The sequence below is a fragment of the Colletotrichum godetiae genome (assembly GCF_030913485.1).
Source record: "Colletotrichum godetiae strain CBS 193.32 chromosome Unknown BDP55scaffold_81, whole genome shotgun sequence".
Taxonomy (NCBI): Eukaryota; Fungi; Ascomycota; class Sordariomycetes; order Glomerellales; family Glomerellaceae; genus Colletotrichum; species Colletotrichum godetiae.
Window position 1 is genome coordinate 19,403 of NW_026851329.1, and position 27,789 is coordinate 47,191.

At 51.1% G+C, this 27,789-nt stretch overlaps 10 protein-coding genes across 10 annotated transcripts; 4 read left to right on the forward strand and 6 right to left on the reverse strand.

The window, feature by feature from the left end:
* Positions 1 to 123: 123 nt before the first annotated feature.
* On the reverse strand, positions 124 to 2,045 carry BDP55DRAFT_734472 (Cys/Met metabolism PLP-dependent enzyme-domain-containing protein; the record flags this gene model as incomplete). The annotated part of the gene is made up of 7 exons (XM_060580209.1): positions 124 to 375; positions 437 to 530; positions 585 to 729; positions 797 to 1,217; positions 1,274 to 1,633; positions 1,747 to 1,782; positions 1,842 to 2,045. The coding sequence occupies 7 exons, from the start codon at positions 2,043 to 2,045 to the stop codon at positions 124 to 126; spliced, it is 1,512 nt and encodes a 503-aa protein (XP_060422719.1).
* A 445-nt stretch (positions 2,046 to 2,490) lies between these two features.
* On the forward strand, positions 2,491 to 4,006 carry BDP55DRAFT_518725 (cytochrome P450; the record flags this gene model as incomplete). The annotated part of the gene is made up of 6 exons (XM_060567758.1): positions 2,491 to 2,670; positions 2,723 to 2,848; positions 2,906 to 2,990; positions 3,047 to 3,115; positions 3,166 to 3,750; positions 3,813 to 4,006. Coding segments are annotated over 6 exons (1,239 nt in total), but the record flags the coding sequence as incomplete, so codon positions are not given.
* A 1,296-nt stretch (positions 4,007 to 5,302) lies between these two features.
* On the reverse strand, positions 5,303 to 7,502 carry BDP55DRAFT_414035 (uncharacterized protein). Its single transcript, XM_060567394.1, has 4 exons — positions 7,249 to 7,502; positions 6,577 to 7,195; positions 5,845 to 6,497; positions 5,303 to 5,788 (listed from the first exon to the last, which is right to left on the reverse strand). Exons 1-4 carry the CDS (start codon positions 7,372 to 7,374, stop codon positions 5,741 to 5,743), a joined length of 1,446 nt encoding a protein of 481 aa, XP_060422721.1. The 5' UTR covers positions 7,375 to 7,502; the 3' UTR covers positions 5,303 to 5,740.
* A 2,174-nt stretch (positions 7,503 to 9,676) lies between these two features.
* BDP55DRAFT_594933 (major facilitator superfamily domain-containing protein) lies at positions 9,677 to 12,000 on the forward strand. The gene is made up of 5 exons (XM_060570977.1): positions 9,677 to 10,045; positions 10,125 to 10,550; positions 10,627 to 11,360; positions 11,448 to 11,552; positions 11,657 to 12,000. The coding sequence occupies exons 1-5, from the start codon at positions 9,879 to 9,881 to the stop codon at positions 11,872 to 11,874; spliced, it is 1,650 nt and encodes a 549-aa protein (XP_060422722.1). The 5' UTR covers positions 9,677 to 9,878; the 3' UTR covers positions 11,875 to 12,000.
* Positions 12,001 to 12,037: 37 nt separating this feature from the next.
* BDP55DRAFT_698645 (uncharacterized protein) lies at positions 12,038 to 12,805 on the reverse strand (the record flags this gene model as incomplete). Its single annotated transcript, XM_060577797.1, has 2 exons — positions 12,038 to 12,368; positions 12,420 to 12,805. The coding sequence occupies 2 exons, from the start codon at positions 12,803 to 12,805 to the stop codon at positions 12,038 to 12,040; spliced, it is 717 nt and encodes a 238-aa protein (XP_060422723.1).
* Positions 12,806 to 13,592: 787 nt separating this feature from the next.
* BDP55DRAFT_414057 (uncharacterized protein) lies at positions 13,593 to 14,427 on the reverse strand. The gene has a single exon (XM_060567395.1). It carries the CDS (start codon positions 14,309 to 14,311, stop codon positions 13,799 to 13,801), a length of 513 nt encoding a protein of 170 aa, XP_060422724.1. The 5' UTR covers positions 14,312 to 14,427; the 3' UTR covers positions 13,593 to 13,798.
* Positions 14,428 to 14,834: 407 nt separating this feature from the next.
* On the reverse strand, positions 14,835 to 19,551 carry BDP55DRAFT_566081 (uncharacterized protein; the record flags this gene model as incomplete). The annotated part of the gene is made up of 3 exons (XM_060570479.1): positions 14,835 to 16,532; positions 16,582 to 19,415; positions 19,518 to 19,551. 3 exons carry the CDS (start codon positions 19,549 to 19,551, stop codon positions 14,835 to 14,837), a joined length of 4,566 nt encoding a protein of 1,521 aa, XP_060422725.1.
* Positions 19,552 to 20,132: 581 nt separating this feature from the next.
* On the forward strand, positions 20,133 to 21,296 carry BDP55DRAFT_566074 (S-methyl-5-thioribose-1-phosphate isomerase; the record flags this gene model as incomplete). Its single annotated transcript, XM_060570478.1, has 1 exon — positions 20,133 to 21,296. The coding sequence occupies one exon, from the start codon at positions 20,133 to 20,135 to the stop codon at positions 21,294 to 21,296; it is 1,164 nt and encodes a 387-aa protein (XP_060422726.1).
* A 77-nt stretch (positions 21,297 to 21,373) lies between these two features.
* BDP55DRAFT_414111 (uncharacterized protein) lies at positions 21,374 to 23,036 on the reverse strand. The gene is made up of 2 exons (XM_060567396.1): positions 21,714 to 23,036; positions 21,374 to 21,644 (listed from the first exon to the last, which is right to left on the reverse strand). The coding sequence occupies exons 1-2, from the start codon at positions 22,768 to 22,770 to the stop codon at positions 21,451 to 21,453; spliced, it is 1,251 nt and encodes a 416-aa protein (XP_060422727.1). The 5' UTR covers positions 22,771 to 23,036; the 3' UTR covers positions 21,374 to 21,450.
* Positions 23,037 to 24,610: 1,574 nt separating this feature from the next.
* On the forward strand, positions 24,611 to 27,612 carry BDP55DRAFT_566029 (uncharacterized protein; the record flags this gene model as incomplete). Its single annotated transcript, XM_060570473.1, has 5 exons — positions 24,611 to 24,658; positions 24,775 to 24,803; positions 24,864 to 24,981; positions 25,053 to 25,200; positions 25,259 to 27,612. The coding sequence occupies 5 exons, from the start codon at positions 24,611 to 24,613 to the stop codon at positions 27,610 to 27,612; spliced, it is 2,697 nt and encodes an 898-aa protein (XP_060422728.1).
* Positions 27,613 to 27,789: the final 177 nt, after the last annotated feature.

Sequence of the window (27,789 nt, forward strand, 5' to 3'; positions counted from 1 at the left end):
TCACTGCGATGAAGCAAGGGGGAAAACTGGATAGAAAGTGATGATTCTAGTTTCGGGCTAAATATCGAAAATGTGTAGAACCGAGTGGCTCTTTAGGTCTTGCAATCTGAGAGTTTGTCTCAATTACCAATTTCCTACTGCAGTCTGACGTCCAAGCGGGACATTGGCTTTGGACAGAGAGACGTCCGCATCGATGAAATCAACGTTGTTGATGGATTCAGCTGCAGCTTTCCCATTAGTCGCAGCCGCTAGCTTAGCCTCCAACCGCTCATCATGGGCGTTGACAATATCATCTGGCAGCCTCGCCAGTGCCTGCTCAAGATCCTCGATGATGTCTCGAACATCCTCTGTCCCAACTGAAAATCGAATGAATGCCTACGAGATCACCTCGTCAGCGAACGTCTTATTAGGGGGTTTAAGTGTCAGTGATACTCACGGGTGTAATTCCCGCTTCTCTCCTGTCCTTCTCAGACATTATGACGTGAGTAGAGTTCCAGGGATGGGTGGCCAGAGTCTTTGAGTCTCCAACACTGCGTGCTGTTTAGCCAGGCCTCTTTTATCTGGTCATGTTGTCTTTCACTTACTTCGTTTGATGGGATATCACTTTGACAAAGTTCATGAGCATTTTGCTAGCCACGTCCCCTCCCTTAGGGCCAAAAGAGAGAACGCCTCCATACCCACTCCTGAGGTACTTCTTGGCATTTTCATGATATTGGTTCTTTTCCAGCCCTGATAAAGTTGTTAGTGAACACCCAACCAGACATTTTGCGTCGGTAAACTGATGTTGCAAACTTACCAGGATAATTGACCCACGCTATTCTTGGGTGCGATTCCAAGAATCTAGCCACGGCCATGGTGTTTGTGGTGTGTCTTTCACAGCGTAAACTCAATGTCTCCATTCCAATGAGGAGCTGCTGTGCTGAGGCTGGACTCAATATCGACCCAACCTCCATCAAGATGTCAATCCTCATCGCCATCGCAAAGGAGATGTTGCCGAAGGCCTTCCAGTATGAAAAGCTCATTGGGCCATCCTTCTTGATCATCCGAGGAAACCGATGACCGGCTGCGCCCCAATCGAAGGTACCACAGTCAATGATGACTCCGCCAACGGTGGTACCATGACCACCCATCCACTTCGTGGCAGAATGCAATATGATGTCGGCACCAAATTCAATGGGACGACACCATGTACCGCAGGCCCCGAATGTGTTGTCGACCTTTCTCTGTGTCAGCTCGTGGAATAGCCATATATATTCCAGTACATGCTACTCACTACAAACGGAACGTGATTTTCATGGGCCACATCTGCTAAGCCTTGAAGATCGGGAATGCTGCAGCGAGGGTTGCCGATGCTCTCGACGAATAGGAGTTTGGTATTCTCATCAATGTGTTTGGCGAACTCTTCTCTAGTCTCTTGTTTGGCCCACTTCACAGTGATACCGAGTCGTGGAAGCAGTGTCTTGAAGAGGCTGTATGTACCTCCGTATAAGTTGATCGAGGCTACTACGTTGTCGCCGGCTCCTGCTAAGCCGATGATGGTGTTGAAAATGGCGGCTTGTCCTGAGGCTGTGGCTACAGCAGCGGTGCCTCCTTCCAAAGCGGCGGCCCGTTTCTCAAAGACTGCAACAGTTGGCTACGAATAAGGGTTAGTAAATACGACATGGACACAGCCGAGTATAAGAATGATGGAAAACTTGCATTGGACACTCTGCTATAGAAGTAACCTGCTTCCTGAGTGGCACATACTCTTTTGGCATGCTCACTATCTGTGAATATGAATGACTAAGATATTACTGCAGTTAGTTGACCATCATCAGCAGTGATCAAATATGAAAGCTCACCACACTATTGTAGATTGGGACTGCTCGAGCATGTGTTTCTATATCCGGTCGATGTCCTCCGTGAACCTGAAGAGTGTCGTATCTAAGACCGTCGTCAAACTTTTCGACCTTGTAAGGCTGGAAAGCATCATGTCCCTCAGGCAAAACACTAAGAGAGACCGGGGTTGGGTTCGCCAATGGCATATCGCGAATTGGTTCTCCCATTGTGAAAAGATGGTTTAAACTTGAAATATTGAGTGAATGTCAGAAAAGTCAATTCAAGAGATATCTTACATTCGATGAGCCTGACTTTGTACGAGTATTGACTCCTGGTAATGTTGTAAACTCCGTAGTTGTCATTTGGACTCCGGCTACCTTCCCTTTTGGGAGTTGCAGCGGCCGACACTTCGGGACATGCATACTTTGGGACAGGTCCGAGCTCGAGCCGAACGATCCAAACCTTGCAAAGTCGGAGCTTCGTGCCGGATGGTATCCGCGGTGTTTGAGCCCATTTGCTAAAGTGGTTACAGTTCTCCTTGTACACAGTTTCATGTGGGATTTTGTAAGCTCGTCTCGTCAATCCAACGCGATGAAGTCACTTTTTGATCTAGACGGTCTTTTGCTCCAGCACTATACTTACGACTATACCAATGGGAACCACGGATGGTTGATGACCTTTTTGGGCCTCGTTGTGGGGGTATTAATTCTACTTTACGCAATCTGGCCTGACAGACAGAAACTCGTCCCCGGTATTCTAGTCGTAGGTGGAAATGACAGACGAAGCATCAAGGCAAACCGTGAGCGGTTCCGCCAAAACGCGAAGGAGATGCTGGAAGAAGGGTATAGACGCGTATGTCATCTTCCGAAAATGGTTTTGCTCGAGTTATTCTTACGTTTTCTAGTCCAAGGGCGACTTCTTCTACGTTCCCAGCCCACTAGGAGAACGGCTCATGATTCCTTCCAAATACTTAGAAGAGCTCAAGACAGCCCCCATTGACCAAGTAGACTTTGTTGCTACGTTCATTGAGGTAATAAAGGTAGCCTTCCTCTATAATCTGTACGACGATGCTAATACGGCTAGGAAGATGTTCGAGGGCAAGTACACCACTATGGGAAGTCGGTCGACATTGCATCCTCGTGTTGTCAAAGCGCAATTGAATCATCATCTCGGTAAGGAGTTCTACTTATTCATAAGAGTCATTGGGCTATTTCTAATAAACCTGCAGGCGACGTAATGCCGGCAGTGCAAAGGGAAATAATCGATGCGTTCAAAGACACATTTTCTACGTGTGAAGGTTTGCGCATATAACCTCTATCAGGGCTTATTCTCGGCTAACATGGGCAGATTGGACGCCTGTTCCTGTCGTACACACCTTGACCCAAATCGTTGCAAGAGTCCCGAGCTGTATGTTTGGTGGCAGCACTCTATCTCACAATCGTGAATGGGTGCAGTCATCTATAGACTTTGCCATTGACGGCTTCATTGGCGCTCAGAAGTTGAAAAGGTATCCCGAGTTCTTGAAACCATTGGCAGCTCGTTTTATTCCAGAGATTGCCAAGATTGCGGGTCATTACGCTGCTGCAGAAGCTGCAGCTATCCCTTTGCTCGAAAGTCGTCTTCGAACTGGAGATAACGCTCAAGATCTCTTGTACTGGATGGCCGAGCAGGCGAAAGGGGAAGAGCGCGACATGGCATTCTTGGCAAGCATTCTCCTGAAAGTTAGCTTCGCTGCGATACACACAAGTGCAGCTGCACCTGCGCAGCTCATTTATGACTTGTGTGAACGTCCTGAAAATATTGAGATATTACGGGAGGAAGTTGAGAGTCTTACTGACAGCAATGATTTGGTAACAAAATCTGGCTTCCTAAAGATGGTGAAAATGGACAGTTTCATGAAAGAGAGCCAAAGGTTCAATCCTCTCCTTCTTAGTATGTTCAACCCCATGAGTTCCAACTTTCGAAGTGGTTGCCTAACACATTTACTTCCGTAGTCACATTTGAAAGAGTGGTTCATCAGTCGTTTACACTATCCTCGGGGTTCACAATTCCGGCTCACACCACAATTGGGATTCCAACGCAAGCTATAACGATGGATGAATCCTTTTATCCGGACCCCGAAACTTTTGACGCGTTTCGTTTTGCCAGGATGAGGGAAGAGCGCTCAGACATGGAGGGTCGTGCACAATATGTCGCGTCGAATCCCACATCCTTGAGTTTTGGCTACGGGCGTCATGCTTGTCCAGGGCGCTTTTTTGCGGCTCACGAGATCAAGGCCATAATGGCTCATCTGTTGAAAAATTACGAGATGCGTTTTTCACATGGCCAGGAACGTCCGCAGAGTGTACGAGCGGAAACGCAATATCTACCAGACCCATGGGCGACTGTAGAGTTCAAGAGGAGACCCTGAAGTGTAACCCTGGGTCTTCTAGCGTAGCAATGAGTCGCTTAGAGATTCACTGGATGGTATGGACTGGACTTCGCAGTTTCTTTTTTTTCCTTTCTCAGCCTGTCAATTGATTGAGGTACATTTCACGACGGCCTACCTCAGCTCAAATTGATGCTTTTCCGGTTGAAGAAGCTTCTCCGCGAATAAATACCAAGTTTCCCAGCAACTTCCTCTGCGCTAGCCTTTGGCCGAATTCTGGACGTCCAAACGTCCACCTACTGACCAATGACTTGATTCGCCTGAATCATCTTGCAGAAGAAGGGAACTCTGTGTCTGTTCTGCAATGGCAAGACAGCCGCCTGCAGGCTTAAGGGGACAGCGCATGAGTTGCCATGGTACAGCGACATTCCAACCTGAATGGCGCATACCTACAGGGTCTTCGGCGTATTTCCGTCTTGAGCGGGTCCGAGAATTAAACGGAGTACTCCGTACATGTACTTCAAGGCGAGAGGCCTTCTGGCCACGTGTCTCAAGCCGTGTCTTCTTGCTTATCGTAGCTATTCAGGGAGATTTTCTGCTTCAAAATAAAAGTCTACTCCAAGCGACGTGCATAAGCCGTCGACCCGGTGCAGCTCACCCTAGAATGTGTCGTAGCTGAAGTGGGCTGGTTGAAGAGACGTTGGGCCGGGGAAGCCGCAGTCACAAACCCCCAGCAGCATATGGAAACGACTTCAGTCGTAACTTCTGAAGCAGCTATGGGTAGAGCATAAGATGAGAGCGGGCGTCTAGAGATGCACGACAGCGTATACGCTGCCTGTTGACTCGTAGACGTGCTCAGGTCTGGTGGATGGCCAAGATCTGGGCCTCTTGGCGACGTTCCATTTTAGTAGGCATGAGGCTGACACAGCTGCTCATATTTGGGGTGTGTTTCTTATTGATGGAACGCTAGGCCTGTAACAGTGCTTCGGCGGTTGTGGCTAATCAAGCCGCTTCAAGAGTAACGCTCGTATGTTTAAGCTTCTGCTAATGCATTTAGGACCGGGGTGTCAGAAATAGAGTTTCGGGCTTCTAAACCTTAAACTAGTCTTGAGGCCAAGACACTCCCAATCATTAAGGTCTCCAGCTTGAATGACTCGCTCTCCCGTCTATCCCCAGGTTCGCCGGCTAATCTGCGGGGGTCGCGGTCCCTGAAAGATGAAACGGCTCAACTAACTCGATCATTCATCGGGAAGCGGCCGATACCGAGATCAGGAGAAAGGGAACTCGGGCTGTAGGAGTACCAAAGTTTGGCCAAATATGTCCGTAACCCTTTAGGTGAACGGCATCTGTGTCCGTAGACACAGAGGCTTTGATTGGCCCACACATGTGCATGGTGCGGCCCTTTGAGAATGGCATCCGAGTCAGAATGTGCGATTCGTCTCTTAATATATACCCAAAGGTATTCCGGTTGTATTTTTCGAGGTTTAGATGCGATTCTCAAGATGGAATATAGATACGCCTCATGACTGTCCACTCAAAGCTTCCTGTAACTCCTCAAGTCGGAGACAAATGGGTTGTAGCGAGGCTTGGTGTGGCGCCAACCTATGTCTGTCAACTGAGAACCTTAGAGACTCTAGAAAGCTTCCAAGTTGCCGTACTTGTAACAGAATTAAGAAACCAAATATCTCGCAACGTTCCTGGACGGTATCAATCTGATACTGCCCTAAGAGAACAGGAATCCAGTGGTGTGCATGCCCGTATGCCTCAATCCTCGCGTCATCTCCGAGATTTGAAGCCTGTGAGGCACACTCCCAAACAGATGCTATGTCTTCTAAGATGGCCATTATCTTTTCAGCCAGCAATATTGAAAATGTCATTACTCTAGAACGGTTCCGACACGAAGAGCAATGACTTATAGATCGGCATTGGGAAATCGACTTTTTGAGTAGATGTAAGGAGGTTTCTGCCATGCAGAAAGTAGTGACTTTGCTCTGCGTCTGCATCTTCTCGAGCAGATTCAGCGTCACACCAACACAGCGACAAGTTGCTGCGGCAGCAACACTCATCCGTAAGCCTGGCTCATTGACGGGGCTACCGTGGCCATGGTTGATAGGAAACGATGTTGGAACATTCGAAAGAAAGCTGTTTGAGTGGTGACGAGGGTTAAAGGGCACCGTGGAGCTGATGCCGTGAGATGAGAGGCTGGACGGCGCTCGTTTAGTTGCAATGGAGTCATGTGAGACCTTATGAGATATGTTATCCCTTGTGTGTCTGCTCCGTGGGGGCTGAATAGTATCCCATTGGGAATCGTCTGCATCCGCTTAGCATCGATCACTTGAAGGTGGTTGGAGCTACCTGACGTGGCTCAAAGCTGGAGAACTCTAACTGACCTGAAGACGAATTGCTTCTAGCAAAACTGGCTTCCCGTGTAATTTGCTCGTTCATTGGCGGAGTACTGGATAAAAAACCTTTGCTCGACTCAAGGTTTTCAGATTCTTGTTCTGACAGTGTGGTCTCGGCATCAAGTAACTGCAAGTCGTCCATGTCAAAGTCATGCAGGTCTGACTCCATGTAATTTGGCAAAGCCAAATCCTCGAAGTCGGGGGGTGTTCCAGACGAATCCTCTCGCAGCTGTGTGCTTGGTGATGGGCCCGAGCTGATGAATGTCGGAGTTTGGATGAGCATATTTGCTGACTGGGAGTCCATGTCCATCTCGGCTCGTGCCGGTGAGAAAATTTGGTCCGATGCCGCATCCTTTGACACACATTTGAGTTCAGACAGTTGCTCCGGATGCACCGTTGTCACTTGCTCTTTGGGTGACCCTGAAGGGGGCATCATCGTCGATTCTTCCGACGTAGATGGCGTGAGCTCATGAGCTGTTGTGCTCTTGTGCGGCACAGAGGCCCTTCCGGCTTTGCGACGCCGGTGTGGTACGGTATTGGAGTACGTGCAAGCAAGATTGCGATCTCGGCACCGTTGACAACCAAATCTGTGTCCGGTGCACTTCAACTAAGTGAGAAAGTCAGCTTGGTTTACCATATGGTTCAGCCAGTCGCCTCTACCTTCTTTGTTCGACAGCCGTCACAAGCAAAATGGTTCGTATTTTGGCCGGGTTGCGGTAGTTGGTGTGTACTCGAGATACATACGACCTCACCATCTCGGTCTTCAGTTCGAAGCGTCGCAAACATGATGAGAGAGTTGACTCCTGCGTCCTAACCCAGAGAGTTTTCGGTAAGTTGGAACTAGACGAACGATATCACCACATTCGGGAGCAGAATATCTCCAATTTGAACCATTCGGAAGCTCAAGAGACACCATCTGCATGTCGTGAGGCGGAGTCCGAGAAACACAGGGTGCCCTGTCCATTGATGTAACTCTGGTCTAATCTGCGTCTCCGCTGAATGTCTTGAGATGGAAGGCAACGAACTTAATTCCTAGCGTTGAACTCTAAATAAAGTTTCATCCGCGCGGTCATCTCAGGATGAATATTCCCTATTCGCGTTATCCTCGTACCACTTGTCGAGTCGTCTGGTTCACTGGGACCCAGTAGTCTGGACCTGGCTCTAAACAGAAGTATCCCACATGACGGAATGGCGCCATGGCAGCAAAGCACAGGTGTTGTGGCGGTAGGCCGAGGTCCGGGATGTTGAGCATGAGATTCTCAAGGTATCGCTCCCGCAGTGTCTGTGCCGCACAAGGCGGGTTGTGTCAATAATCACAGAGTAGCAAAATTCCATTCCCAAACGGAGTCAAGCAATATCAGCATCTTCGTCTGGTTTTCTTTTATCCCTCATAGAGTTTGGCAGCGGTTAGGCCTCCGAACCGTAAATCTCAAAATTCGCTTACTGTCTTGGGAGCGAACTCCGGACCGAGCCAACCGTGCTCAAAGTTTGAGTTATTCATACACAAAACGCCGTCTCAAGTTTCTTTCTGGAAGACCCTGAATATCCCGTGCGTGGACGAGTCTCGGAGTTGCCATGAGCGGGCCTAGCCACGTTCTACCATCTCCACCGTCCGCATTCTCCACTGTCCTCCGATCGAGGCCGACTTTCAGTCCGGGCTGAAAGCCGTGCATGACCCTGCAACAGTCAAATGAAACTATCCACTTCCTCAGCGCCCCTTGGCCCTTGCCTCATTCTCACCCGGATCGTTCACCGCTGTTTCCCCAGCCCCCCAATCCCCCCTCCCTTTCTTTTGGATTGACAGGTTGTATCAATATCCAGGTTGTGCTCGCAAGATCGGCAAGGTGGTCTCTAAACGAGAAACCCATACACGAAATAGGATGTTTGCCGAGGAAATACGATGGCCTCGCCCCGTCGGTTTCCTTTTCCTCGTCACTGCGCAATGGGGTAATGATAGACCGTTCTGTTACTCCACAATATAGCTAGGGTTAGTAAAGGTAAAGTTCCAAACGTGGAGTAAACCCTGACGTCCTCCATTGCCGTTCTAGCCTTCAGGTGCCGTAACAATCTGAAGTCCTTTATACGCTTCAGGGTCTCAGGGAGTAAGGGTTCTGCCCCGGGGGTATGATCTTCACTCCCTTCCAGGAAAATCATCAACTGATTACACCACATGAATCGATGTGTGATGTATCAACTTCATCTTGACCGGAAATCACGACTAATGGAATGTGTTGCTGATCATGCAGGCTTAACTTCAGGCAACTGTGCGGTATGCCACTACCGCAAGACATCCGGGTGAACCATTTTCAACATGGACTTCGAAACTTGTGTCCACATACAATCATCGCGACTTCACTTGCACATCCATTCTGTTAACTTTAAAGTAGTGTCTTAAGATGAACGAGCAATATACTAAGCTCAAATCGACGTGACCTTTTCCAAAGGTTTCGCCTTTTCCCACAGAGCCTTCAATCATTCACTCGTCATTAGCATGCCAAAGTATACATGTTTGCAGCATCATGTCGCTCTTTACATAGAATCCATCGATAGAGCGCCTGACATAGACTTGAGGTAAGTATATGTCAACTGAAGCTTCATCCCAAGTTAAAGTTGTTTGATTCTGGTTGGCAAAATTTGTTGACCAGACACAGTTTACCACCAGAGCTCAAGGTCCGACGTAAGAAATTGGAGACAATCAAATTCTGGTGTAATGATTGTCATTATTGCGCAATGGCGACATTCACCAAGGAGTCACGCATGGTTTAGATGATAGGCCGAGAGACTTATTATGGTATTCCAGCAGAAGAGCCTCCTACTGTCTACAGCGCGTCCTGGAACCTTTCGGTAAAGTGGGCGTCAGTAATGTTGCCAGAGCAAAGGTCCATTCATCTACAGTCTAGTCTCTTCAAATGCAGGGTTGTATTCTTTTTCCTAAGCATTTTCCGCTTTCTGGATATTCTCAATCACACAATCTCGCCACCAACACAGAATGAACCCCAGCTATCCCGCCCCGAGGCCCCACCCCCGCATTTCACTAGGACATCCCGACACTCCTCACGTCTCTTCCAATGGAACCTCGTGGTGGTCCCGGAGGCTCAATTCATGAGTCTGTAAGAAAGAGGTTCTTAAGTATCCTCCAATTTCTTAGCACTTTTGTTTGCCTCCTCGTTGATAAGTCCTCTGGGCCAAGGCAGCCGGTCCTACAACTTTCCTCGCGCTCTTTGTCCCCGCTCGTGATCAATCTTTCGTTTTCTTACCCACCTAACTTCCTGGTATCGTACTCATGCACCATGAACAAGATGTCAATCCTGCCTATCCAGAAGCCGCGGCAGCACGAACAAGTGGACAGTAAATTGAAAGAACAAACACTGGGAACAGTTCAACTACGCGACAATGAAACAAATGAAATCATCTTGGTTCCTACGCCCTCAAATGACCCCAAGGATCCTCTCAACTGGTGAGTTGCAATAACACTTCATATCGCTCCGAAACTCCACAAGTCGGGAGACACATGTGCTAAATTGCAACGTACCTAGGTCATCCACCCGCAAATACTACATCTTTTCGCTTACATGCTTTGGAATCTTCTTCGCTCATGCTGTGATTGTCGGGCCTGCTGTTGCTCTGGAGTTGATTACTATCGAATTCTTCGGTCCTGGACCCGACTCTGTGCGGAACAACATTGCCAAAGCATCATACCTCCAAACCGGGTGTTCACTCATGATTGGTGTGGGCAATCTTATCTGGGTGCCTCTCGCTATCAAGTACGGCAGAAGACCTGTGTATATCGTGTCCTATCTTTTGCTTACGGCAAGCTGCATATGGAGCGGTGTGGCAGCTTCTTTTGGCAGTGCACTTGTTGGCAGGCTGTTTCTCGGCTTTGCTTGTGCTGCTGCGGAAATCGTCGCACCTCTGACAATCACTGATCTGTTTTTCTTGCACCAACGCGGGCGTGCCATGGTGTCAGTTCATCCTCCTTTGGCTACGACTTCGGAACCCCTAAACTAAGGTTGAATGATGCTGACAGGTTGGGACTAGTATCTACACATGCTCGTTATCTGCAGGCGTCGGTGTTGGCGTGGTGTTTTCTGGCCTGATTACGCAAAGTTACAGCTGGAGGATGATATTCTGGGTCTTTTCTGCCTTCGTCGGGACTTGTACGGTCCTGGTCCTGTTCACCTTTCCCGAAACACATTATCGAAGGCGGTCTACAATGGAGCTAGAGGTGGTATCGACCAGACGTGATTCTGCCAAGCCATGTTCTCAGTATCTCGAGGACCCTCCTTCTTCTTCTTCACACGCGTCATCTCCATCGAAGTGGAAGACCTATCTGGCAGCCATGAGAGTCTTCTCGGGGACTTACACTAGCGAACCTCTTCTGGCTCTGATGTTCCGTCCTCTTGTCGCCATTGCTCTGCCGGCTGTGTTCTGGGCAACCTTGGTCAACGCAATCACGACTGGCATGATCGTTGTGATATCCGCCAACTTCTCGAACGCCTTTTCAACGGTCTACGATTTTCAGACCTGGGAATCTGGTTTGACGTACCTATCTACAATACTTGGCTCCTTTCTAGCCATTTTTTGCGGCGGTCACTTCACAGACTGGGTGGCAGACAAGCTGACGATTCGGAGCGGCGGAACTAGGATCCCCGAAATGCGGCTACCTGCCATGGTAATCAGCCTGATCACGGGTCCCCTATCATGCATTCTATACGGTTTAGGCTTCGAGAAGGAACTGCATTGGATATGTCCCACCATTGGCATTGGTCTTGGTATGTTCATCCATTTTTGTCTGAGTCTCTTACGCATACGAACAATAGAATAAGAGATTGGGGGTTCACAAGCTAAGTTTAAAGTAGTGAACTTCACGACAGTACAGTCTAACAACGTGGCTCTGGTTTACATCCTTGATTCGTATCGACCTATAGCGGGCGAGGTTATAGTCACGCAATCCTTCTTCAAAGGTGAGACAAGTCCTTAAGGGTGTTCTAAGACGTGTTTGTGTAGCAGATACTCTTGGGCTCTCAAGATCTCCTGCATTGAATCTGAAGGACTGACATTCTAATAGCTGTTCTTGGATTTCTTCTAAGCTTCTACGTCAATGTTTGGGTTCAAGAATCAGGATACCTCTCTGCCTTTGGAACCTTGGCAGGTATATCTGCGACCGTGTTCTTGTCAATAATTCCCTTCTACTTTTTTGGAGATCGAATGCGACAGGCAACATGGAAGTGGAAATTTTCCAGACAGTTTCTCCATTGGCATCCAGATCGAGAGGTTGGCGAATAGACCACCTCAGTAGGCGCTACGTTGTACGCTCGGTGTCCGAACAGCACTCTTTCCCTGCGAGTATGTGATATTTCACAAGACAAAGGCAGTAGAAATCCCAACGGTCACTCACTTAGTCTTACAAAGTTTCAATACATATATATTTCCTATACTTTCTGGACCTTCAGTCCATGTAAAGCCCCCCGTTAACGAACATGTGTTCTCCATTGACCCATCGTGATCGTTCTTCACAAAGAAACGCCACTGCGTCCGCTATCTCTTCTGGCTGGCCAAGCCTTTTCTCTGCTGGCGTTGCTTCAATTGTAGGCCCTAGAACCTTCATTGCTTCATCCCCAGCGCTCAAAAAACCTTGCGTCGCAGTAGGGCCGGGGGACACGGCATTGACGGTACATCCATACTTTGGGGGTAGCTCCTTTGCCCAAACCCGGGTGAACGAATCCACCATGCCCTTGGTTCCAGCGTAAATAGTTTGCAGCGGAGGGGCAGCGCGGGAACTAATAGATCAAACGTTGACAATGCGTCCACTTCCATGTGTAAGGTATGACAGAGCCTGCTGCGTCAAGAGAAAGGTTCCACGGCCGTTTAGGTTGACCAGAGAATCCCAGTGATCGAGCGTTTGTTCTTCGAATGGCAGGTTGATGGCAATTGCGGCGTTATTAACAAGAATGTCAATATGACCATAAACCTCGACTACACTCTCAATCAATCTCTTCGGTCCGTCCACCGTGCTCATGTTGGCCTCGATCGCGATTCCGGGGGTGATAAGAGTTGCGGCTACCGCAGCCGCTTCCTCAGCTAGGGAGGCGTGTGGGTAGTTGATCACAGCGTGGGACCCTCGAGCACTGAGTTCCTTTGCTATTGCATGCCCTATACCACTACAACTGCCGGAAACCACGGCTATCTTGCCTGCCAGACTCTGATTCGCGGCCATCGCGTAGTACGCTTGAATCTGAATGGGGGCGTACCCGAGACAGATTCGTACTATGATAAGCGAAGTCTATGCAGTCGTCAATTTTCGAAGTATTTAGCAGTATCGATTCCGGCTAACTTAAGCTGTGATGCATAGCTATAATGGTCAGTCCACGTTCACGAGGGTGGGTTGATTTTCCCGGCTCGTGTCGATCCCCCGCTCCCGCCCTCAAACCCACTGCCGACGTGGTATCGAATACCGGGCCGGAAAGTGGGGGCATAGAGTCCACTTGCCGTTCCGCCATTCGCGTTCTCCTCTCATAAATCGGTAGATCGGTAGATGCGTCGTGCTTCTGGCGTCTTTCACCCGGTATTTCCTGATGCTGTGGTCCGAATCAGTGCCGCTCGGGTCCGATTCGACGATGAGAGCGCGCTGCAACCAGCGTTAAAGTCAAAGCTCACGAAAGAAATGCGATGCCACTTCCGCTCCCATAAGAAAAGAGATGCGAGGGGATCTGATCAAACATGGATTCGCTTCTTATATGCAAATTCACTCAGGCCTCTTCGCTACGCATTTCATCGCTCTTTTCGAAAATCAGGTTGACATTTCGTCGCGCCATTGGTCCATGATGCAAGAATGCTGATTGGGCCTTTAGAAGACATCAAACGACGTGCTAACCCGATTCAAGTCTCTTCCGAAATTTGAATTATGGAGTAAAATTTGAAGAAATCTGGATCAGAACAGAAGATTTTTGTGCCGGTATCGTCCAGCTGTCGAAAGGGAAATGAGTTGCTTCTTGATTCTGGAAGGTAATGGGGTCTGGAAACCCTTTCGCTAGACGTTTACAGTCTATATCAAAAGCATCCTAGAAATCATCTCAAATTTTGTGATTCAACCGATGGTCTTAGACTCTATTCCATACCGACCAAGTAGTCTGGGTCAAGAATCTTCATGACATTCGGCTCAGCTTTCCTGTCTTCAAGCTCATGCTCATCCCAGTGCACATAATCCACGTCACATAATTCCTGTAGTGACGCGCATGGATTCCCAAGACTCGAATTTCTTACCGGTATTAGCGGGCGTCTTTGCTCCAACCCCTGGGCGGTCCTTGGCCCAATCCTTCAAATCAGCCTTGTTCATTCCCGTGTACTTTTGCAAATCTTCCTCGGAAATCTCGGCTCGGTTTTTGTCTTGCATGCGTTGATAGAGTGACCTCTTCTTGGGTGCGGTCGTCGGCTTGGAGTCGGAAGTTTCGTGCCTCACAAGCGGCGTTTGACTCTCGGTTTTGCTGAGTTGATCAGACATTATGATGCGAATGCTTGCGGTGCAATGAGTGAATGGGCCGGAATCTTTCAATCGGACTGATCGGGTACCGATGAAATTATTTGGAAACAGGTTAGAAGCAGAAGGCTTCGGTGTGATTTGGTTCTGAGCCGTGAAAAGTTGAGCTCTGAGCAATGTATTGGCATAAAAAAAAAATTCTTGGAGCTTGGTGGTTGTTCTTTTGTTTCGGTGGATTTTTAGCATGAATGTGCTCAAGGGGCGACGTGTATCTGACACTTATATACACGTGAAATTGTAGTTGCCAAGATGCCCTCACGCCACATGTAGGTAATAGTGCCGACCACTTTCCTTGCATTCAGAATGAGGCCCGTTGTGTAACTACCTTGCTTTACGGCACAGCAGCCAACAACGCCCTGGCGGTCACGAGGACGAGGCACAGCTCAATCGCCTTCCTATCTTGGACTCAATAGTGGATATGTTGGTCGCTTGCAAACATGTATTGGCTTGCTCCGAGTTCCCCAGCCATCGCGGAGCCTCAAAGTGGGACGAGTGGGTAAATGCAAGTAATCACATGGTTTCATCGGGCAACGTGAAGTTGTGGCTAGCTTATATGGAGAGAACGGCAACCCCGAGAACGGCAGTGCGCTTGGAATATGCTCTCACGAAGCAGGAGAGCCAATACGAATGGCTTCACCTTGTTGTCGTTGTATTTCACATTATCTGCAACAGACTGTCAAGTGGCCGAAGATAGACAATCGTGGTATTATCACAACAAGATACGATGATGGAACTCGCGTCGCTCGCTCTCAAGAACTAATGGACCACCACTGGGGCCACTAGCATCCAGACTCAACGTCACCCGCTGCAAGTCAGCAACGACTCGTACTGTTTCTCCAATGTTTTGGTAGTCGATCTCATGGTGTCCAGCTGTCTCGTCGTTTTCCTCCTTCTTGACCTCGCGGATTTCCACGTTAGGATAGGGCAGCCGCCCTTCGCGCAGCGGAACGATGAGTACCGGAACATGCAACTCGGATTCTCCAAACTTGGCGTCCGACTTGTCTACTCCCAGGCTCTTGAAGTTGCCGCGCTTCCGGCCACCGATGAGCCATGTGTCACCCGTGCCAGTCACATCAAAGCTGAACTCGTAGTCCCTATTGATGCCTTTGCCATCGCTGACAGCTGTGTCCCAGATGCGCGTCCACCGTAGACGTAGATTGGCAGATAGCAACTGATTGACGGCGAGGGTTGAACCTGCTATCTGCTCGTCGGGCGGTGGGAGCTGAATATCGACCGAGTGAAAAACGGGAATAGAAGGAACATCTACAGGAATGAGAATAGATCGACTAGTCGACTCAATTCCCGTGACGGTCAACTTTGGATGCGCTGATTGCCAGGAGAGAAGAAATGCTCGAAGAGCTGTAGAAGCGTCTCCTTCGCCGCCAGGGCCTGTACCCAGGCCCCTGAAGATCTTTTCTGATAGCAATGGCGATACGAAGGCCGTGGAAACCTCGCCGAGGAGGGCGGCCCGTTCCAAGTCATAAGCTGAAAGACTTGACCGCAACTCTGCAAGGACGCGGTTGATCAACAAACCTGAGAATGAGGATAAAGGGGATTCCTCAATAAACTTCGACAAGGAGTCTTCGACGAGAGCAATAATCTCATCCAAGACAACGCTGTAATGAAGCTTCAGATACAGGGTCCGCTGGGTCTTCGGTGTAGTGTTGCTTAAAGCTTTGCGTGTAATCTTGTAGAGCAGACTGGCAGGCTGCTTCGGGAACACCACGACGGCTTTGTTTGGCGGGGCTGCAGAATGGGCAGCAAACACATCAGAGTCAATGAGATGTGTCTTAAACACTCTGAGCGGGCTCAGCGAGGCTGTCGAGACGCTGAAGCGGGAAAACAAGGCATTGTGTTTGAAAACGTCCTGAACATTAACGCCCAAGGCGAGCGCCACAGGGACCGAGAACACATTGGAGTAGGTGAAAGTGCCCTCGTCTGTAGTGTAAGTCATTTCGACTCTGGTCGAAATACTTGGAACATCTTGCTCGATGGTGTACGGAAAACGCATTTTGATGGCGGACGACGCAGTGATGCTTCCGAAACGAAAAAGTCCGGCTTCCAAAGGCTTCTCATATTCGAGTGCGGGTCCAAGGAACTTTGCTTCGGTCGAGATGATTCGAAGACCGCCGGTCGACGGTTTCACCGAAAGTTCACAGGACTTGATGGAGTTCCATCCTGTTAAGAGTTCCAAGTCAAGTGAGCTGTTCTTGTCCAGTTGAATGTCTCTTGCCGCCGTTAGGCGACAGCTCAGGCCGCCAGCTGGGCGATAGAGTTCCAGGTCGGGCAGGCGGAAGATCTGTGCCGTCTTGCTGGGTGTTTGGTTGACGTCTCGCTCCCAGTGGAGGTCGACCTTGTTGCAAATCAAATCTGCCCGGTCAATCCTGTAGTGACCAGCAACGTTTGTCTGGCTCCTGTTAGTCCACCTCTCGATATGTCGTCGGTGTGCTACTTACAGTGCTGGTAAGCTGCAACTCGTTGATCCCTGGCTTAAGGGTGTTGGCCTCGCAAGTGTGTAGCCAAAGCTCCTTCGTTCCTCCGGATGACGTCCGGGACAAACGAATGGCAGCCTTCTCCAAGCTCAGGTCATCTATAAGCAGGCTTCTTAGCTTAATGCTGAGGGAGAAACAGTCTTTGCCAGTGTGGTAGGCTGAGTGCCCGACGACTTCAACTTGTGTGAAGAGATGCCCCAGAGGCACCCTGACCTCGTTGGACAGTGTTTTGGCCACGCTCAAGACTTCATCGAGGAAGCCAGCGATTGCGCTTTTCTCCGGATACTGGACCTCCATTTGAGCTGCAATTGACGACTTCTTCTGTTGAAGTTTCTCATTTTCTGCGGCGGCTGCCTTCGTCAAGAGCTTCAGTCCCACACGGACAAATTCGTCTTTACGCTGGAGCTCCTTCAGACACCGAGAGTACATGACAAGCATGGACAGCTCCAACAGGCTCCAGCTGTTCTCGCCAAAAAATGGTGTAGTCATGTAGAAGTATGACGCGGAGGGGCCGTAGTCGCCAAGGTGATACTTGAGCACGGCGAGGTCGGCCATGCTAGTCTTGACTGCATGTGTGTGGTTGGCCACAGTGTAATGGCGCAAAGCCTTGTCTGTCAGTGTTTCGTACAGACGATAGAAGTCGTCTCTGCTGTCGAGCGCAGTGTGTAGAAGGCCGTTTTCAATGCCAGCCAGGCCTATACAAAGCGATTCCTGGTTATCCGCCTGCGACTTCTGATCATCACCGTCAAGATCAACGTCTTCAAAGTCGTTGCCATCCATTTCCCCCAGTACTGGCGCAGATGTCCATCCGGTATCCCAGCCTCGTTTCTTTCCGCTACCTTGGAGAACATTCCTAGACAGGGCGTATAGCTCTGCACGACGTGCAGCGAGCTCCTCCAGGCCAGCTTTGAGAAACTGGGCGTTGGCTGGTGTGTTGTCATCGGGGTTGGTTCCTGTACCTCCGGGAAATATTCCAGGACTAGGTGGTGGTCTGGTACTCGTGTCGGAACCTGTTCCCACGCGCAGAGAAGAGTTTCTAGCAGGGTGCAGCATAGTCTTCAACTCGGGAATTGACGACTTTGGCTCATGGCCGTCGGATGGAGTCAGTGTAGACGGGGGTATGGGCAGTGCTCTGCTCGATGTTTGAGCAAGGATCTGTTGCGCGACGGAAAATGCGAAGGAGGCAACAAGATTGTCAATAGCTTCTGCCAAGACGGGGTTAAGAATCGGGGAATCTTCCTCGGTAAGCTTGTTCTTCAACGCAGCCAAGATGTCGGCTCTCATAACTTGCGAGACAGCCGGTACGAACTCCAGTGTCCTGCGGCAGATCTCGGCCAACATGGATAGGTTTTCGGCTTCATCTGTCTGCTTTGGGGGCAGCGCTTGCGGTGCAACACCGTGAAGGACGGACTCCTGCTGCTCTCTAAGCTTTGCCAGGAGGTCTTCCCTAGTTGACCAGGCATTGCCAAGGCGGAGCAGCAGCGATATCTGTCTCGCAAAAATGTAGCAGCGGAAGTCAAAGACTGACACATTGTTGGCGACTATCATTTCGCGGTACGGCTTTTTCGTTGCGCTGATTGGAATGTCGTCGAACTTGTCCGTTTTGGAGGCATCTGCGGCCTGTAGATCAACAGGCTGATCATCATCCAGAGATCCGTCTTCGGCACCCAGCTCCGCTACGGCAGCCTCAGCTCGCCTCACGAGGTCCTCTGTGTGGCTCAATAGGGAGCCTCCGTGCGTCTGAGGATCTCCGGATGTGGCCTGTTCCTGAATGACGGTGTCAAGACCAACACTGAGCTCGTCGTAGCCGACCAAGGCATCCTCCACAAGACCGACGCTCTCGAAACCACGCGCAAGACCCTCCTTAAGTATGAAGAAGGTACAGAAGTTCCAGCCCGGTAGAACCCGCTGAGCGTCCTTCTCCTTGATGTCCTCCTCGTATTGGGACACCCTCATGTCAAAGGATGACAGAATCAGTTCCTTGAATTTTCCAATAAGGTCATCCCATGCGTTTTCGGCATCCTGACGCGACTCGGTATAACCAGTTGGGGTGGCGGGAACTACTCGAGGCAGTACATCGTACGGAACGTCGTTGATGCCGATGCGAATCTGGGCCACATGGTCGATCGCGCCCTTGCTAGAACTGTTGAAATCAGACCGAAGCTTCTCCAACAGTGTCGAGGATCCGGAGCCCCATCTTGATGACCTTGCCTTCTCGGCAGCATCAAGGCCCTTCCCGCTGACTCTGGGCTGATTTGCCGCAAAAGTATTGGGTATTACGACATGAATAATCAAGAACTCGAAGGCATCGTGGTTCTCTTGTGTGTTCAGCTTCCGGGTAGACTGGGAGGGCGGCGTGTTCTTCTTGATCCATTCTCTGATCTCCGCCCTTGTTTGGGATTTGTATGTGTCGCTGTCGTCGCATCGAACGAGCAGGACCTTGAGGTAGGGGGTTCGCCTCAGTCCTGGTATTTGGTGACGCCGTTCCTTTCCAGGCTGCCGCGCCGCTACTGTTGGTGTATCGGAGATGTCTGAAGATGTGCTTTTGCCTCCAATTGACTGCGTCTGGAAGCCATCATCCTTTGCGCCAGCGCTGACTGATCGGCGAAGCGAAGGAGAGATGGTTGGCGAGATCGGGGCAGCTGGGTCTCCGCCAGCAGGTGTGAGCTCGACGTGGAGGGTATCGATCGAGCGCAAAGGTCCAGCATGCGATTGCCAATGAAGATTTCTGAGAGGAAGTCGTGGAATGAGGCCCGGAGTGACGAGCTTGTAGACGTCGTGGGGATCGAAGTACTCGACTGCGAATAGCATGCTTGGTCAGTTTGGGGACAGCGCAGTCGAGTTACGAACGAGTAGGCCAACGAGAGACAACAACGGATTGTGAGACGCGTAGAGCTTACCTGTGACTTTGGAGGTTGAAAAAGGCCGCTCCATCTTGAACGGCTCCTCCAATTTGGACTTTTAAATTACATGGTCCGTCGCGGCTTCATTTACTAAATTGCGCGGCGGGTGGGTGCCGGTCGAATGCAAGGTGTACAACTCGCCTCGGTGAGGTTCTAGCTTCGGTGGGGACGGGGCGCTGGACGCGATTCAGCGAGCTTGGAGCTGGAACTTGAAAGGGGGACCCGTTTGTTGGAATTGGAGCCTTGGGTGTGTGGACGGGAGGATTGGAAGCTGGCGAAATGCGCCGGCCAACGGCAGCCGAAACGGCGGGACCCCTGGTCGGCCCCGGCCTGGTAGGTACCTTGGTAGCTCAGCCTCCGATGATTCGCCGAAAGCGGTGTGCGGGCCGGTGCTGGAATGGTTGGTCCAAGATGACGCTGCTTGCTGCATGCCGATGGAGGGGCACGGCAGAATCTTTTCTTTTGGTTTTGATTTGGGAAGAATTGCCCCTCCTCTGCCTTAAATCAGGAACCTGGAAGTGCCCTACCTTACTTTACCTAGCATTTCTTAAAGCGAGATCCCTTTTACGTCCTTTTTCTCCAACACCGTCATCATTCTTGCTCGATTTCAAGATGTCGGGACTTCAAGCTGTCAAGTACACTCGTGGTCGTCTCGAGGTCCTGGACCAACTGAGACTACCTCATGAATTCCATTACGATGAGGTGTCCACCAGCGAAGAGGCTTTTGACTGTATCAAGTCTATGAGAGTTCGTGGTGCCCCTGCCATTGCTATTGTCGCCGCCCTCGCCCATGCTGTCGAGCTACACAACGGCAGCTGCACTGCCTCTTCATCTCAAGAAACCGTCACTTACATCGACTCGCGTTTGGATTACCTCAAGGAGAGCAGACCGACTGCAGTCGATTTGACCAACGCCATCAACCAACTCAAAGCCCGTATTAGAAGCGCGCCTCTGGATGACTCCAAGACTGTCATTGCTGCGTACATCGAGGAAGCCGAGAAGATCCTGCAAAAAGATCTTCAGACCAACCTGTCTATTGGTGACCATGGAGCTCAGTGGTTGAGAGAGGTAGCTGGTGCCTCTCCCGACTCCAAGGTGTCCGTTCTCACTCACTGCAACACCGGCTCTCTGGCGACCTCTGGCCATGGAACCGCCCTTGGCATCATCAGAACACTCTGGTCCAACAACCTTCTCAAGCACGCCTACTGTACCGAGACAAGACCCTACAACCAAGGTAGCAGGCTGACCGCCTTTGAACTTGTCTACGAGAACATCCCCAGCACTCTCATCACAGACTCCATGGCTGCTGCGCTGTTCAACTTGCAAAAGGACAAGATGAACATCGCCGCCGTCATCGTTGGTGCTGACCGCGTTGTCCGCAACGGTGACACTGCCAATAAGATAGGAACCTATCAACTCGCCGTTCTGGCCAAGCACCACGGCGTCAAGTTCATCGTTGCCGCGCCCACCACCAGCATCGATCTCGAGACCCAGACCGGCGCCGGTATTAAGATTGAGGAACGCAAGGGGGAAGAACTCACGCAGGTTTCCGGTGCAGTCGTTCAGGTCGATGGAAGCGTCGATGTGACTCAGACAGCGCGTGTAGCGACGGCAGATCAGCGTGTCAATGTCTGGAACCCTGCTTTTGATGTTACTCCGCATGACCTGATCGATGCTGTTGTTACGGAGAGGGGTGCTGTAGTGAAGAATTCCGAGGGTCAATTTGATTTCCGTCACATCATGCCCGAGAGATGGGCGCAGGTTGTCGGCCAGTAGTGGGCATCTGTTAATTTTTTTATTTTTTTTAAGCATGGATGATGATGATCATTTTGAGTTGGAGGCTGAAGTCAAGTGTATGTACAAAATTAGATTTCGTCTATAAGGGATATGGCGTAACAGCAGGGTGCAGCCTGGAAACCGTCGCATGATACTAAGCAGAGTCCTTAAGCGCATGCAGGATCAGCTTTTGGTACCCTCCCACGGATTCTTCAAGCTCGGCAACGGTGATGTTCTCGTTGCGACCATGTGCAACCAAAATAGTGCCTGGTCCATATAGATAGCGGGTATGCGAGCCTTTCAGGTTCGGGATATCAGTGCCATAGTTGGCCACAAGGGTATCAAATCCTATGCCATGAACGGTCAGTAATTGTTCATACTGCTTGGACTGTGGAATTCAAGCGCAGGGGATCTCACCATCAACGTCACAGTTGGCCTCCACCACGCCATATCCGTGAGTGCATGTCAGCTCGAGGGACTCGGCATCGGTATCGTCAAGAATCTTCTGGATTCTCTCCTTGACGATGTTGCCGCCGTCCTTTTCGGGGCCAATGGCGACCCGAACAGCTATCCTTGCCAGGGCAGCAGCAGGAATAACATTCTGAGCAACGCCACCGTTGAACTGGCCAACATTCACAGTGGTGTTGCCCCACTTGTCGGTGCTTCCGAGATCTGTCGTGATGATTTTGGCGAGGGCCTTGATCATGATTTCGTTGGCCGACTTGCCGAGCCATGGGTAGCCAGAGTGTCCAGCAACACCCTTGGCCGAGATATCGCAAAAGACGCCGCCCTTGTGGCCGCAAGCGAGCTTGTTCTCCGTAGGCTCCCCGAAAATGACGGAGCCAAATTGCACCGGCGGGTCGGCTTCCTGAAGAGAATCGGAGAAGAAACGCATTCCATCGCCAGTGTCCTCCTCGCCGATAACGAACAAGAGCATAGCATCTTCGGGTTTGACTTTGCCGGCCTCGAACAAATCCTCGAGAGCAATAATCTGAGCAGCAACGCTGGCCTTGGCATCAACGCTTCCTCTTCCACTAATACGAGTGTCGGGGGTTATTTTGTCGTCGGATATGCCGTAGGGGATATGAGGCGGCACAACATCGTAATGCGATGTGACCACAATGCGAGGGGTTGGCTGGCGTTGGTTCGTCTTCCAGGCCAGAACATTAAACCGCGGGGTCTCCTCCGTCTTGTTGTTGCGCGGCGGCAGGAATTGCAGAGACGAGACATAGCCCCGGCCGGTCAGATAATCGACCAGGAACTTTCCAGCGGCGCTCTCATTGCCTGAGATGGAGGGGATCTCAATGAGAGATCGATGTAAAGAGATGAGGTCGTCGCGCCAAGATGGAGCAGCGGATGAGGGCGATGAGCTTGGAGCCTGCGGGGAAGATTCAACGCCGATGGGCTGCTGAATGCGCGAAGCAGCGGCAAATGAGAGCACAGAGCTCAAGGTCAGCAGTTGAGAGACATGCATGGTGGTGGCGGAGCTTAAGCCTATGAAAGGGTTGGTTATTTTGACGGTTCTCAGAGCATCGACCAGAGGATAGTAGTCTCAATTGGAGAGATGGGGGCGCCGCTACAAATCACTAATGGCCGGCGGCGGGCGTGAGAGTTTCCCGAAGACTTGGCTATGGTGCAACCGCAACCGGAGCGGTGTCGGAACGAAGTGGGCGGAGATCAACTTGGGAGCTCAGGTCAAGAGTCAAGCCTCACGAAGAGGTGCGATAAAGTGATACGAATGATAAGACTCAGATAACCAGAGAGGTCTGAGAATGAGGTGGAATGAGGTCATTCCATCCCAAGCTCCCGTCATTGGCTCCAGCCACAGGCACGGACTTTTAGGCTATCAGCCACCCCCATGTTCCCGCAGGGGCAGGAGATGATCCAAGCTTTTCAGGTTGGTCCCTCGATCCAATGAGACGGCAGTGGGGGGAGAGCCTCATCAGTGCAGTCTCAGTGAGCGTCTCAGACAAACGAGGTACAGTGTAGACTTGGAGATGGAGATGCTGACGAACGTTTGAATCTTGAAGTCAGTAACCCTGATTTCACTGCTGCTTTTTGAAAGTACTGTCTCCTCTTGTAACGAGGTCTCGCCCCGCTCGTCAGGCGTACAATGATGTGATGAAGAATATCTTTAGTGCTGGCAAATAATGAGCCTGGTCTCAAGTATATATTTTGCCTAGCCTCACTAGACCTCCACCGACGACTGTAGTATCAAAGCTCCTCTTGCAATCTGTGCAAACCGACTGAAACAACTTGTTTTAAGATATGGTCAACGTGACCATTCTCTCACTTGCAAACGGCCAAATGCCATCGTCTCGTCTCCTCGTACCTGATGACTCTATTGAGCTCAACTTCCTCCAAAGGTCAATCTAAGCGGCCCGAGCAAGGCGGTCATTGATGCCCAGTCGAGACCACATGGATAGTACGGAGTATTCAATCCGGGGAAAACATTGGCAGCTGGCATTGCTAGAACTCTGCAACCGAAGAATTCCAGACCGCCGAGGGAACAGGGTCGCGCCCATTCCTTCCCCAGACCTGCTGATCTTGGGCAATCACGGCAATGTACCTTACCTCGAGTTCCAGTCTATGTCCTCACAGAAGGAAGACTATTTGACGACCCTTCCCTCGCCTTGATGTAGGTTCTCCGTAGTGCTGTACTCTCGGTAGGTACGAATAGATACCTGAGGTGAGGTACCTTAGTCGTGTGTCAATCGCCGGGCGACCCACTTGACCGCTGCTCCCTGCCTCTCTGGGACGCACTTGGTTGGAGCGCTGAAATGGGGGTACCTCCCCCAGGTACCTGGTCCGTTCCGTTTCCCGTCTTTCCTGAGGTACTCACTTCCCGCCTTGCCTCGCCATACCTTACCACATCTATCAGCAGCAATCGAGCACTGATTCCTGACTCCCAATTAGCACTGGACGCTACCTTTCCAGACAGGGGCCGTTCGTGAATTCAGCAAACTTCCCCAGCCATTACATTCCACGATCCTGGAGCTGCCAACCTCAACTTGCGCTCACCAACAGCTTCAACTGCAACGCCGTAATCCTTCGACAACCTGTCCCACGCGCACTCGATCCCCAACAGGGCCATTCAATCCCTTCCTCTCATCTTGCTTGTTCTAGATGCAGCTTGCACTCTTTGCGCGCCATCGTGAGCTCCCGAGACGTCGATTCTAAACCTCCTCACGCCTGCCCGGACCCGAACCCCGATTCTCAAAGTCGAGTTGCCGTCTGTCTTGCTCGAGCCCGCCCGCTTTGCCTGGCTTCGCTTCGGTCGGCTTTGACGTGCCTGGTCATCGCCTTGCGAAGGGATGCAGGCCAACAGAGGAAACGCCGAGGCCCTGAGTCGCAAGGCCAAGGTGCGTCACCCAAAATACCACTTCCCGTCATACCATGGCTTTCTTTCGCGACCCTCCCAATCGCCTTGCGTCATGGTCCACCAAGTCGACTCTTTGGCTAACAACCCTTGTGACAGCTTGCTCGCTCGTACCAGGAGCTCCTCGAGTGAGTTCCACTATCCGCCCGCTCCGGTGTGAATCCTAGGCTAACCTCCACTGCCTCCAGCGAATTTTCCAACAAAGACCTCAGCTCCGTCGGCAACTACACGCTCGGTCGTCTCATCGGAAAAGGTTCTTTTGGCAAGGTCTACTTGGCATCTCACAAGCTCACCAATGGCTCTAAGGTACGCAACGGCCGACGCCATGGGACAATCATATCGATTCTTGGTTGGCAATACTGATGACTGGGGTACAGGTCGTTCTCAAGTCCGCAAACAAAGGGGACTCGAACCTCGCACGCGAGATACACCACCACAGACAATTCGTCCACCCGCATATCGCCAGACTGTATGAGGTCATAGTCACTGAGAACCTGGTGTGGTTGGTATTGGAATACTGTGCTGGTAGGCTTTACCGTTTTATTGCTGACATGGAAATTGGCGGTTGACAAAAACTCAATAGGCGATGAGCTCTACAACTATCTCCTCGAACATGGCCCCCTCCCCGTCCACAAAGTCCAGAAGATTTTCGCCCAACTCGTTGGAGCTGTCGCATACGTACATCAACAGTCATGTGTCCATCGTGACCTGAAGCTAGAAAACATACTGTTTGACAAGCACGAGAACGTCAAACTTGTGGATTTTGGTTTCACCAGGGAATACGAGGGCAAATCTAACTACCTGCAGACGTTTTGCGGCACAATATGCTACTCGGCGCCCGAAATGCTCAAAGGCGAGAAGTACGCCGGAGAAAAAGTCGATGTTTGGAGTCTTGGTGTTATCCTGTATGCTCTGCTTTGCGGAGAGCTACCGTTCGACGATGACGACGACACCGTTACACGGACAAAGATCCTCAGCGAAGAACCGAAGTTCCCCGATCATCTCCCTCCTGCCGCCATTCCATTACTCAAGTCTCTACTCTCGAAGCGACCCCTACTTCGACCCTCCCTCCCCGACATCCTCACCAACCCTTTTCTCGCCGAACACTCCCCAGCACAACAGGCAATCCTAAAGTTACAAAGGCCACCACCTTTCTCAACGCATCTAGAGAAGGAGACTCTTCAGCGCATGCGGGGAGCGGGTGTTGATATTGACTCTATCATCGAAAGCGTGTTGGCTCAGCGGTGCGACGCTTTGGCTGGCTGGTGGACGCTGCTTATCGAAAAGGAACAGCGGAAAGTCAAGAGGAGGGATAGGAAACGACGAGAAAGGGAAGCTGAGAATAGGAGCCTGCGTCGTCTATCCGCCGCATCCAGCAGACTCGAACGGATTGCGCCCGTGTTGCAAGAGGTCGACGAGGACGGCGGGCTGACAAACCGCTTCATCAGACTCGAAGACGGGCCTATAACGCCACGGACAAGAGGCCGGTCAGAGAGGAGAAGTGCGCATTACTCCGACTTGGGGGACTTGCCCGGCCTGCCCGAGCACAGCAAGGAAAACGGAAGTCCAGATACAGAGGAACCACCTCCACCAATCGATAAGGATTCGATCCGGTCTGCCAGTACGTCTAGACATCGTCGCCCGGTTCCGCCCCCTAAGGAGGGTGTGATCCGTAGCGCGAGATCTCGGGGTTCGACCCTTCATCTAGTGACTACATCGGAAGCTTTGGCGGCTAACGGGACGCCAGAGCGACCCCCTGAACAACAACAAAAAGTACGCAAGAAGCCCTCACAGGCCATTATTGCACATTGGAAAAATTGGACGCACTGGTTCTTCGAGAATACCCGAAGGGGACGGCACGCAAACAAGAGAGGAAGTCACTCGACGCCTAACCTGGTCGATAAAAACGGCAGTGTTGCGGGCAGTAGCAGTAAACACTCCAAGGACACAAGTCCGCGCCCGCAGACAAGCAAATACCCAACAACGGATGCTGCGGCCCCTCAAGGAAAGGCAGGACTGCCCCGTGGTGTAGTGGCTAATGGCCATGCCAACAAGGCTTTGCCAAGTCACGGAGGGTCTGGGGGCTTCAGCAGTCCGGCATCAGGTGGAGGCTCTGCTCCCTCACGGGTACCGTCCCGGATCACAACATCCTATAAGCGACAATCATTGTCGCCATCTCCCATGACCCCACGGACTACTATGCGACGCTCCTCGGCAGGTTTGAGGGGCCGCAAGTCCACTTCGTCATCAGTCTCATCCATCCGCTCAATGCCTCACCATCATCACTCTCATTCCAAAGCTTCATCAACAAGCTCCAACGGGTCGGTATCGACTTCCATGTCCAAGAACACCCTTCAGCGCGGACAGTCGCCCCATCACTCCGTCAAAGTTCTCCCTGCCACTCCCACCGCAACCGCTTTCCCGTCGAATATCCGTCTAGTTCGAGGTCCTGGTCCCCCGGCTCCCCTTGCTTTATTCAACGAGGGCATGCCACCGCCACCAGCAACATCGGGAATGCAAGCTCCAGGCTCGCCTAACCCCTTTGCTCTAGGAGGGGGCATTCAATTTGCCAAGCGAAAGCGGAACATCTTCAAGGGTCCAATGCTGGCCTTTGGCGGAGGTGGTAGTGGAGGCGGCGGCGGCGCAGGCGGAGGAAGCTCACGGAGCACAAGTTCCAACCATTCACGGAGTGCAAGTGCTTCTGGTATCGGACGTCGGTCAGGCGAAGCTCCCATACAGGAAGAGGAAGAGGGCGAAGAAGCGGAAGAAGAGATTGAGGAGGTTGACGCTTTCAGTCCCGTTGTCGGGGGCCCAGGAGAGCGCATCGAGGAGCAAATTATTGAAGACAGCGAGACAGAGGCTCTAGCAGAGCAGGCACAGGAGGAGGAGGCTCCTCCGGTAACGCCAAAAGCCTCAGCCGCCCCTGTCCCGCTATGATCCACTACAACTACCCTTCTATCGTCCATCATCGAGGATGATGGATAGTTTCTCTCAAGATGAAATGTTTACTGCGGTTTCTGATCAAACACGCTCAAAGGGACGGTCCCAGGCAAAAGCTCTCCTAGTGTTTTTTTTTTCTTTCTTTCTGTATATTTCCCTTCTGGCGACATGTAC

Coding starts and splice junctions, on each gene's coding strand:
- BDP55DRAFT_414111 (XM_060567396.1), bottom strand. CDS start 22,770: ATGCATGTCTCTCAACTGCTGACCTTGAGCTCTGTGCTCTCATTTGCC. Junction 21,645..21,713: donor GGCCAACTGTGACGTTGATG/GTGAGATCCCCT, acceptor TTCATGGCATAG/GATTTGATACCCTTGTGGCC.
- BDP55DRAFT_594933 (XM_060570977.1), top strand. CDS start 9,879: ATGAACAAGATGTCAATCCTGCCTATCCAGAAGCCGCGGCAGCACGAA. Junction 10,046..10,124: donor CCCAAGGATCCTCTCAACTG/GTGAGTTGCAAT, acceptor CAACGTACCTAG/GTCATCCACCCGCAAATACT. Junction 11,361..11,447: donor CACCATTGGCATTGGTCTTG/GTATGTTCATCC, acceptor AGTTTAAAGTAG/TGAACTTCACGACAGTACAG.
- BDP55DRAFT_414035 (XM_060567394.1), bottom strand. CDS start 7,374: ATGTTTGCGACGCTTCGAACTGAAGACCGAGATGGTGAGGTCGTATGT. Junction 7,196..7,248: donor ACGGCTGTCGAACAAAGAAG/GTAGAGGCGACT, acceptor TTTCTCACTTAG/TTGAAGTGCACCGGACACAG. Junction 5,789..5,844: donor GTTTCTTAATTCTGTTACAA/GTACGGCAACTT, acceptor TGACAGACATAG/GTTGGCGCCACACCAAGCCT.
- BDP55DRAFT_414057 (XM_060567395.1), bottom strand. CDS start 14,311: ATGCTAAAAATCCACCGAAACAAAAGAACAACCACCAAGCTCCAAGAA.